The following is an 11,543-nucleotide window of genomic DNA, read 5'->3' as shown; positions in this document are numbered from 1 at the left end:
GAGTGTAGTTTACCTTACCTTACTGGTTGCTGACCTCGGTTGGACTACTGACTGGTCCCACGAAAACATAGCCCCAATCGGTGAGTTGGGCAAAAACTCTTCCAAGGCCCGTCTGTACGACGCCATCTCGCCGCAAGTAGGCATAAGCACTTGCGCTCACTTCGACGTCGATGGACTCATTGCCTCTAGGATCGATATCGGCCAACTCATGAGCCTCCATATTTGCAGCAGGGTCCTCAAGGATGGGGTCGGAGTATGGGCGTCTGGGTAGGTCGCGGGTCACCAAAGCTCTGAGCTTATACACCAGGCGACTTCCATAGCGTCGTGCCCTAAGTCGGATTGTGGCGAACGTACGACCATCCTTTTCCCTTGTTGGGATTCGGAGCCGGTTAACGGTCGATGCAGCAACTCGTGTGTGTGTGGCAGCTTGGCATAAAAGCACTCTTACACTGGCCCAGTCCTCAGACTCCTCAGCCATCATATCCACCTGGGCTGTAGGAATAAAAACCGAAGATCGGTGGTATGGCAACTCTACCGGTGGTGGCGTATAACGTCCAAAGGTTTCTCGCAGCTGAGGAGCCCCATGCAACATCGTATGGTGACGGAGGTTGCATTCCCGACACGCGGTGAGGACTGGGCAGTCCGGAGCCAAATGACTGCGCGCCAGGCAGTTACGGCAGTAGCTGCGCCTCTCTACTGTTTCATACCGCTGATATGGGGTCTGGCGGCGGAAGAAGGCACATGACCTGATTGGGTGGTCGTCTTGGCACAGCCCACATGCATACTGCCAGTGCGCAGGTCGGTGTCGGCGATTGGGGCGAGAGGGTCCATTTGGTGATGGGTCGCGAACTGGTAATACTCCGGCCATTTCTGTAACAAAAGTTTTGTGAGTACCGTGTTTTTTGATGAATTTGTGATATGCTAGTCAGTCCGCAAATAGTTTTACTATCTTCGTTATGGGTCGGCTGAGCATACCGCTAGCGGTTTTAATGTCTACTACTCGAATATTTTTGTCAGCGCCTTCGTAGGTTTTGACAACCCTCCCTAGTTTCCATTCATTTGAAGGTAAGTGATCATCTTTTATAATAACTAAATCATTTATGGCAAGGTTTTGTTGTGGGTATTTCCATTTGTATCTACGGTGTAATTCATTCAAATATTCCGATTTCCATCTTTGACAAAAATTCTGAGAAATAACTTTTAATCGTGTCCACCGATTTATTAATGTCACATCCCCACCAGAAATATCGGGTTCTGCCGGGGTCAACAATGGAGAACCTATCAGAAAATGTCCTGGGGTCAAAGGCTCTAAGTCTGAAAGGTCATCACTAGTTGGACTAATCGGACGTGAATTAAGACAAGCCTCTATGCGGGCTAAAATAGTTGATAATTCTTCAAACGTAAAATTCATTTTTGGCATTGTTTTACGAAGGTGGGTCTTGAACGATTTAACACCCGCCTCCCACAGACCTCCCATATGGGGAGCCCCTGGAGGAATAAATTTCCATTCTAAATTTTGATGCGCGTGTCTTTGAATAGTAGTGTCTTGAATTGATTTCATAAATGCGATCCTATCTTTTTTAATAAGTTCCGCGGCACCTATAAAGTTTTTCCCATTATCCGAGAATATTTTTTCTGGACACCCTCTTCTGCCTATAAAGCGATCTAAAGCAGCTATGAAGGATTGGGTCGACAAATCATTAGTAGCTTCTAAGTGGATTGCGCGAGTCGAAAAACAAACAAATATACAGACATAACCCTTTGTAATAAGACAAGCTCGAGCAGTCAAACTTTTTATCCCAAAGGGTCCAGCAAAATCTACGCCCGTATTTTGAAAGGGTCTAGATAACATAGTGCGTTCTGGTGGCAGGGATGCCATAATTTGAGTTTGGGTCCGGTGTCGATGTATAGAACATATCCGACAATTGTGAATAACCTTTTTTACTAATTGTTTCACACGAAAAATCCAAAATTCCGATCGAATGACACGAACCATTAGTTGATTGCCACCGTGCATTGTGACCTTATGAACAAATTCTACAAATAAAAGAGCAAACCGAGAGTCGTATGGAATTAAGATAGGATGGCGTTCGCTATATGTAAGAGCCTGAGATTGAACTAAACGACCGTTTGATCTAAGCACTCCTTTTGAGTCGATAAATGGGTTAAACGATAAAATACTACTGCTTGGCGAGAGTCGCTTCTTTTGAGTCAAAGCTAAATATTCTTCAGCAAAATAATGTTTTTGAGTAACGATGATTAGACGAGTTTTTATATCATTGAGTTCAGATGAGGATATGTCCTCCGACGCAATTCGAGACCGATTTGAACCTGTATTCCGCCAAAAACGCATTACATACGATAGCACTCGATAAGCGCGTGATAAAGATGAGAAACGGGTCAAAGGGTCTTCGAAAACAGTTGTCGCGAAAACTTTAACTTGTTTAGCTTCAAGATTCGTATCTGCGTTGAGTTGAGTTTTGGGCCACCGATCTCTGGGCAATTTCAACCATTCCGGCCCCGTCCACCACAAATGATGTTCTTTTAACTCATCTGGTGAACAACCACGACTCGCGATATCGGCTGGGTTCGATTCAGAGTCCACGTGATTCCAGTTTTCATTACCGACGCTTTCTAAAATTTCGGAAACCCGATTTCCAACAAAAGTGCTCCAAGAACACGGTGGTTTACGAAGCCACGCTAAAACTATGGTGGAGTCAGTCCAGAAATGTGTCGTAAATTGCGCTATTTGTAGATTTGGAATGATTGCATTTGCTAACTTTGATAACATAACCGCTCCGCATAACTCTAATCTCGGTAGAGACATTTTCTTTATTGGAGCCACACGAGTTTTGGCTGCTAAAAGAAAAGTGTCTACTTGGTTTCCGATTTCTACTCGAATATAAAGCGTAGCAGCGTACGCGCTTTCCGACGCGTCACAGAAACCGTGTATTTCGACCGCGCTTGAGGGTGAAAATCGAATCCATCTTGGTACAGATATAGTATTAATAATCGGGCTATTTTTCACAAAATTTCTCCAATTCATAGTGGTTACGGGTCTTAATGTGTCATCCCACCCTATTTTATCTAACCAGACTTGCTGCATCACTAATTTGGCAACTATAATGATCGGAGCAAGCCAGCCGCAAGGGTCGAAAAATTTAGCAATTGTCGATAAAACTTCGCGTTTAGTGAAAAGTTCTCTTTCTTCAACATTTGGCGCTTTAAATGAGAAAGCATCGGTCGCTACATTCCACCGAATGCCAAGGGTCTTGGTTGACGATCCTTCAGAAAGATCTAACCAATTGACAGGCAACAATAAATCAGGATGTAGATCATTTAATAGACGTGGGTCGTTAGAGGTCCATTTCCTCAACTCGAAACCAACAGAGTCTAAAACAGATGTTAATTGTTTTCTAGCGGCGATGGTGTCTTCAATCGTGTGTCCCCCCGCTAATACATCATCAACGTATAAATTTTCTTTGATTATTTTTGAGCCCAAAGGGTATGAGTCTTGTACATCTTCAGCTAATTGAAGCAGGGTTCTTATTGCCAAAAACGGTGCGCAATTTACGCCAAAAGTGACGGTTAACAATTCAAAATCTTCCACTGGGCCATTTTCGGAGAATCGGAAAAGTATTCTTTGAAACGAAGCTTGATTTGGGTCTATTAATATCTGCCGATACATTTTTGTAACATCGGCGTTGAAAACATATTTGAAAAAACGCCATTTTAAAATTTGTAACACCAAATCCTGTTGAAGAATAGGCCCTGTATGTAAAATATCATTAAGACTCTTTTTATTTGAAGTAGGGCTTGATGCATTAAATACCACTCTAAGTTTGGTGGTCGTTCTATCTGGTTTAATAACTGCGTGGTGCGGTAAATAGTAATGAGGGGTCTTGTAAATATTTTGTGGATCAACTTTTCGCATGTGTCCCAATTGAAGATATTCCCTAATAGCAGCGTCGTATTCCGCCGTTATATCAGGGGTCCTGGCCAATTTCTCTCCATTCTGTGAAATTGTGCAAGTGCGATGTTTCGAGATGCACCAATTTCTGCGCAACTTTTGAATGGTAGAGTCACTATGTATCTTCCCGCTTCATTACGTTTCGTCGTAGACGTGTAATTTGTTTCACAATAAATATCTTCAGCTGACCTCAAAATCTTTTTTGGGGTTTCTTCCACCTCCCAAAAACGTGTGATTATTTTTTCCAAAGATGAGGCACTGTGAAGAGCAATTTTCCTAGTTGTCTCAATATTTTGTTGAATGGGTCCGCCAACTATCCATCCAAATACAGTGTCTTGTGCCAATATTGAGCCAAAAGATTTCATAGGAACATCATGAGTGTATATGAACGGTCCTATATCAAGTCCGATGAGCATATCAACGGGTCGACTATCAAAGAACTGCGGATCGGCTAATCTAAGATGCCGGAACTCATCAAACAATGTTCGATCAAGAGTATGCGTTGGTAAATTAGACGGAAGAGTCTTTAACACGGGTGCCCAAACCTCTAATTCAAAAGTAGGGTCTATGCGTGAACAAAGATTAAAAACACAAGCCTTTGTAGATGTCTCAGCAACTGTGTCACTCAAACCTGTGACGTGAACTAAATTCCTGACTGTAGGAAGTTGTAATCTGTTTTTGATTCTTTCAGAAATAAATGTCGATTGTGACCCAGGATCAATGATTGCCCTGGCGTCATATCTCTGTCCCTTTGATTCGATTTGAACGATTGCGGTAAACAAAAGTGTAGTTTCGGGTCGTGGAGTGGGTCTATCTTCTTGCAACGTGAGAGTCGTTATACTAGGCCTTTCGTTAGTAGAAGTGGACTGTATACTAGATGAAATCGATGATTGAACTAGAGTGGAACAAGTGGCAGCACTTGCACTAGATTGTGCTCCACCTTGAACCTGATTAACAAAAGTGTTGAGAGCGGCAGCACTTGTGCTAGGTTGTGCTCCGTCTCGTACTCGATGAATTAAAGTGTTGAGAGCAACAGCACTTGCACTAGATTGTGCTGCGTCTCGTGTATGTGTTGTGTTTGTAGGGGCAGAGCCAACATTGCCCTTATGTAACAGACTGTGGTGTCGCTGATTACATTCCCTACAACTATAACGACTTTTGCATTCCCGAACTCCATGATCGGCCAATAAACAATTGTAGCAAAGATGATTTTGTTTCGTTATTTGTATTCTGTCATTGGGTGACTTTTCCAAAAATTTGGGACAGTTTCGCAACAAATGATTTGTCCGACAAATTGGACAAACGCTTTCACTTTGTTTGCGACTAGGATTATTAATATTTTTCGAATTATGGTTGGCTTGTGAATTGTTATTATTATTATTGAGTCTTGAACCCGAAGGATTATGTTTCTGAGTGACATTTGTATGAAAACTATTAACACGATTCCCCCTTCTATCATTATCCGATCTTGATTGATTATGTTTCGAATTTTGAATTTTAATATTCCCCACCGATTCCAATGTTTTAAACTTGTGTGACAGAAAATCGTCTAATTTCTGCCAACTTGGAAGTGTCGAACAATCCTCTAAACTGTTCTCAAATTCTTCCAAGAATGTACGAGGTAATTTTGTTGAAACAAGGTATACTAATATTGGGTCCCATTCTCCCGTGTCTACTAGTAAAGTTTCCAAAGTTGGTGTACAAGTGTTAATCGTGCGTTGTAATTTTTGTATCGTTGACGCGTTTTCAACTGATACTGTAGGCAAATTAAAGAGAATCCTAAGCTGTTCGTTAACTTGCATCCGTTTATTTTCGTATCTATTTTCTAAATTTCTCCAAGCTATATCGAAACCCTCATTAGTTAGGGGTACATTTGTAATGATTTCCCGCGCTTCTCCCGAAGTTTTTTGGGTCAAATGGAATAACTTCTCGACTTTACTCAATCTTGGGTTATTTATGTAAATTGCAGCAAATAAATCTCTGAATGTAGGCCATTCGCTATACCCGCCCTTAAAAATGTCGGTGTCGCATGGTGGTAATCGTAAATTTGGGGTCGAATTTGGGTCTACTGCCATATTTTGTGTCATTAATGATTCCCTAGCTAATTTTTCCTGATTCTCCCGTTCCTGCCGCGCCGAGATCTGTGAGTTAATCGTACTTAAACCTGTCTTATAGACGTCCATACCGTTTTTATAATGACCGCGAAGCTTATCCTTATCTATTGGAGTCTCTCCCTCAACTGGAACCCTATCTCGACAGTTTATATAAGCCCGCCTAACTTGGTCCCATAACGTATTTAGCTCTACTCGAGCCGCTTCCAACGCGTGTAAATCTTCGGTGGCCGCCTTGACAGATAAAACGCTTTCAACATCCACGAGATCATTCAAACAATTGGCAAATTTTTCTTTCAAAATTCTATCCATAATGTATTTTAAACTTTTTTGCACCGGTCAAAAATTAAAATATATTATAACTCGCGAAAGAATCAAAAAACTAGTTTTATTCAGAAAAAACACGAATTTTCTACAATAAACTATTTCAAAATCAAGATATCCTTTCAAACGGGACAAAATTTGTAGTGTCGAAAATATTTACTAATCAAGAAAAATTAAAAAACGAGTCAAATTTAACAAAAAAATTGGGTCAGTAGACAAATTGGGCCAAAATTACGTAAAAACAACAAAAAAAATCCCACAAATTTACGTTTACAACAAATGTTCCAAAAAATTTCCAAAAAATTTCCAAAAAAAATCTCGAAAAAAAATTTTACGAAAAATTTCCCAAACACCCAAACACCCAAAAAATCAAAAAACAGAAAAGCAATATTTTGTTAAAGCACGATGCTCAAAAATATATGGATTTTAGCAATTTTGCAATACAAATAAACGAAATTAAAAAAAAAGCTGAAAAAAAATTTGTTAACAAAAATGTGTCAAAAAATTTCAAAAACCAACTATCTCCTACCTTTTTGTGGGTCAGAGGGTCGAATAGATAGATTGGCTTTGAAATAAAGGTTGATAAAAAATATAAATATAAAATAAATTGTTTTCTTCAAAAAAAGTTTCAATTGTTGCCGATTGATTCAATGATAAATTTTTTCCAGGGTCTCTTTTTTTACGGTGTACGGGAAATAAAATGATAAATTCCCAATTAAATATTTCCAAAATCCAAAAAAAAATCAAAAATCGATTTGATGAAAAAAAAATCCAAAATTTTTATGAATTTTCCAATTTGATGTTTTTTATGATTGAAGAAAACAAAATAAATTAAATTTTTTGAGCAAAAATAAAATTTAAAAATGTTTGTAATTTTTTCCAACAAGAATTGAGGAAAAAATTTCTTTTGGTGTAGCCGCTTTTTTTCCAAAATCATTCGTTTTCGTAATTTTTTCCAACAAGAATTGAGGAAAAAATTTCTTTTAGTGTAGCCGCTTTTTTTTCCAAAATCATTCGTTTTCCAATTTTTTCTCAAATTACGTAATAAAATATGTGTCCAAAGTTCTGTGTCATGAGCATATCACAAATTCGGAGTTGTTTTTTTTTCCTACGGGTTATACAGAGTCTTTGCAACAACAAGCTCTCAACTATGAGCTCAGCAAAAACTATACCAAAAATCCCCAAAAAAAATCAAAAAATAGGTACTCACTTTGAAGCTTTGTAAATATGTATGTATGTGTGTAATTGGATGTATAAAAATGGCGTCTGCTTTCTGCCGCTGTGTTGTTGTGTCGCTTTGTAGTGCTGTTGAAGATTGTGTTGTGTCGCTAGGGACTGTTTGTGTCGTGAAAACTGTAAATAGTTATTGTTGGACAAAATGTAGTTTTTAAAAAACCGTTGTTACGGTTTTGTCCAAATTCACCGAAAATGTCCAAAGTTCAATATTTATTTTTTGTTGTTGTTTTATTTTACACGACCGAACCGAGAATTGATTGTTATAAAAATGCACAAAAACTTGGGTTAATTTTGTATGGGTCACTTGTATGTAATTTTTTGACCAATTTTGCAAAAAACTGATTTTTTAAAATATCACAAATAGAAAATTTTACTTATGCCAAAAAATACAGAAATTCACTTTTTCATTGTTTTTTACAGTGTAAATCAGTTTTTCTTTGATTAATTGATCAAAAAATTACGGAAAAACACTTTTGTATACTGGGTCACTAAATTTTGAAAATTTCGAAAAAACCACTTTTTTCTTTAAAATACACTAGTTTTCCAAAAAAGTACATAATTTTTCCGAAAAACACTTCAAAATTATTATTGTCCACAATTTTTCACTATTTTTCAAACATTTTACTTAAATGTCATAACCTTTTATTTTTACAGTGTAGTATTAATGTCATTACCCTTTTATTTTGTTTTCTCTCTATGCTTTATATGTTTGTATGTACGTGTGTGTGTTTGACTATTTTTTGGCTGTCCGCTTGTTGGTCAGTCAATGCATCACCAGCTGTGTGGTCAATGTATGTTGTTGTTGTTGTTTATTTTGTTTTGCATAGTGATAGTTACATTTGAAGGGCATGGGCAATTTGAATATTATTTGACTATTTGGTTTTTTTTGTTGTTGTATTACACTAGGGTATTTGACATTAATATTACACTGGGTTATAATCACTTAATACTTTTATATTTTGTAATATACTACTACAGTTTTTTCTTCACTTGATAAAACGCACTAATGGGTCACTGGGTTTTTTAACTTGTACACTTAGAACAAAATCACAATACACTTGGAGAAAAAAATTATATTTTTTTTTCAATTTTATTGTTTTTAATAATTTAAAAAACACTAATCCGGTTCGCAATGGACCAAAATGTTCGGGGTTGAACTGAAGAAGAGCTGGAAAGTAAAACTAATTTTGCCTTCCGAAATAATTACACGTGAAGAAATTTTAGTTTTAAATTTTAAAATTCAGGAATATTTATTTACAATTGGTTTATGGTGTAATTTTAATCTAAATTCATTATTTATTATTAGATTTAAGTTTTAAATTAGATTTTAAGGTTTACAATTAGATTTAGAAATTATTTACAAAAGAAATTCAATTTTAGTTCAACTTTTGGAAAGGGTGTAATTAAGGGTTGTTTCAATTTAAATTCATTTGACAATAGGGAATTGTGCAATATAGTTTTAAGTGAAAATATTATGTGCAATTACATGGAATTTTTGTGCAATATAGTATTAAGGCAAATTAATGTATTTTTGTGTTGTGATTTTGTTCTGATGATTTTTTGTTGATGATGATTGTTGTTAGTGGCCGGCACTTTTCTTTTTGGGTTTATGAGTGGGGAATGGGTTGTTATGGTGTTGATGTGTCTTTATGTATCACTGTGTATTAATCGTCTTCACTAATAGTTTACCTGTAAATGTTCTTTATTTTTAAATGTTCACTTCAATGTTTATATGTTTCAAAGTTTGTTTTATTTTTTCAATAACGAATGTTTCACTACACTTGTTTATCACGGGGGGAGATCGGCAGCGCGCACGCGAGTTGATGGTCGGTTCAAGACTGGTTCGTTGCCCTCTTGAGTGATGCTTAGTAGCCGATGCAAAGCTTAGCGACAAAACTACAAGCATCGATCAAAGGGCAACTTTCCAGGTAAACAAATAGAAAAACAAAAGGACACGACGATTAAAAATTATTTGTGCCGCTACGCACAGTGTTTCAAAACGGGTTCAAAGAAACTTTGAACAGCCTCAAACACGTGATGTTAGTATATGGTGTTCAACAACCATGCATGAATTGGTTCATATCATTCCATAATTATATATAGCTCCATATAAACCCATCCCGAGATTTGGTTTTGGAGCCTCTTGGAGAAGCAAAATTCATCCGATCTGGTTGAAATTTGGTACGTGGTGTTAGTATATGATATTTAACAACCATACCAAAAGTGGTCCATATCAGTCCATAATCATATATAGCCCCCATACAAACCGATCCCGAGATTTGGTGTTGGAGCTTCTTGGAGGAGCAAATTTCATCCGAGTCAGTTGAAATTTGATACATTGTGCTACACTGAAAAAATATTGTCGTGAGGTCAAAGATTTCATGTCTTTAAAATACGAATACAAATTTTGCTTAGCATAGAATACGCATTTCTCTAAAATAAAGTTATTTTCCTTGTCCAAAAGTCGATAAACTTTTCAATGAAGTCGTATTGTCCTTATAATTAAGTGATTTGACTTAAAAATGGGTATCTTAACATGAAAGAAAAAAATTTATAGGCTAAGGTCAACTTGACTTTAATAATTCAGAAAAATTCTTAAAATTTAATGAAATTGTCTTTAAATTTGTTGTCTTTTTGCATCTTGACTACAAAGCAAAAAATAGTTCAAATATAGGACATGTTTTTCAAAACTTTATTTTAAAGAAGTTTTTTACTTCAAACATAGCATAATTTCTACTGGAAGTCGAGTCCTAATTTAGAAAATAAAGTTGCCGTTAACTCGTTTTTAAAGGACTTTGATAGCATATGAAGTAAAAAAGCTGAGAAAGCGAAAAATTAAAATTTGCTTCCTAGAAGCAAGTACACAAAACCTAAATTTAAAAGACAATTGTGTCTTAAAAGTATCCTTACTTGTATTCTCCGCTTCTTTGGCTCGGAATTAATACCAATTTTTTTAAAGTAAAGACAAAATCTTTGGAACCGAGTACGCTTTTTTTCAGTGTAGTATATGGCCGCTAACAACCATGCCTAACTAGGTCCATATCGGTCGATGGTTATATATAGCCCTCAGATAAATCGATCCCCAATCACACAAAAATTGGTCCATATTAAGTTCATAATTGTAGTCCCCATATAAGCGACCCCCATATTTCAATTCTGACTCTCCACGCACCGTGCAAAAGTCCATATCGATTCGTAATTATTTGTAGACTTACCTATACATAACGTTTTTGTCTAATATATACCACGTATGGACTAACTCACAATTTAGAAAACGATGTTAAGAAGTTTTAAGATACCTTGCCATCGGTAAGTATTACCACAACCCAAGTAATTCGATTGTGGATGACAGTCTTTAGTAGAAGTTTCTACGAAATCCATGGTGGAGGGTACATGAGATTCGGCCTGGCCGAACTTACGGCCGTATATATTTGTTTTCACCAATGTGGTATCACAATTGACTGAATAGTCTAAGTGAGCCTGATACATCAGGCTGCCACCTAACCTAACCTAACCTAGTCTGTTGTTAAAGACAACTTAATTTTCCGAATTCAAGCTCGATATTCAAGTAGATATTATGCTAGTAGCAAAAAATGTATCTTATTTAACAAATTTCGAATAATAAATGTGATATTAGTAATGCGAACAGTAAATAGATGAACAGACGGACGGACTTTCAGGGCTTCAGCTGGTAAGGCGGTTATGATTCGATCTGTATGAATAGTTCTAAAACCAATATTTATTAGCTCACTTCCAGACAACTCAAATTGTCTAGAGTATTCAAATGGAGTTACACCATTTTCATTCTTACACGCCCCTATATATTAATATGCATTGGCTACTGAATGATTGTGAATTGTTAGACAAATCTCCCATCATAATCCAATGGAGATATAAATAGG

General features: G+C 36.9%; 1 protein-coding gene across 1 annotated transcript; it reads right to left on the bottom strand.

The window, feature by feature from the left end:
* Positions 1 to 925: 925 nt before the first annotated feature.
* LOC142234602 (uncharacterized) lies at positions 926 to 8,491 on the bottom strand. Its single transcript, XM_075305763.1, has 4 exons — positions 8,417 to 8,491; positions 7,616 to 7,758; positions 4,300 to 6,331; positions 926 to 4,015 (listed from the first exon to the last, which is right to left on the bottom strand). Exons 1-4 carry the CDS (start codon positions 8,489 to 8,491, stop codon positions 926 to 928), a joined length of 5,340 nt encoding a protein of 1,779 aa, XP_075161878.1.
* Positions 8,492 to 11,543: the final 3,052 nt, after the last annotated feature.

The sequence above is a fragment of the Haematobia irritans genome, chromosome 1 (genome assembly GCF_050003625.1).
Source record: "Haematobia irritans isolate KBUSLIRL chromosome 1, ASM5000362v1, whole genome shotgun sequence".
Classification (NCBI taxonomy): domain Eukaryota; kingdom Metazoa; phylum Arthropoda; class Insecta; order Diptera; family Muscidae; genus Haematobia; species Haematobia irritans.
The sequence above is the reverse complement of the archived record's forward strand: the minus strand, read 5'-3'. Positions and strand labels throughout refer to the sequence as shown.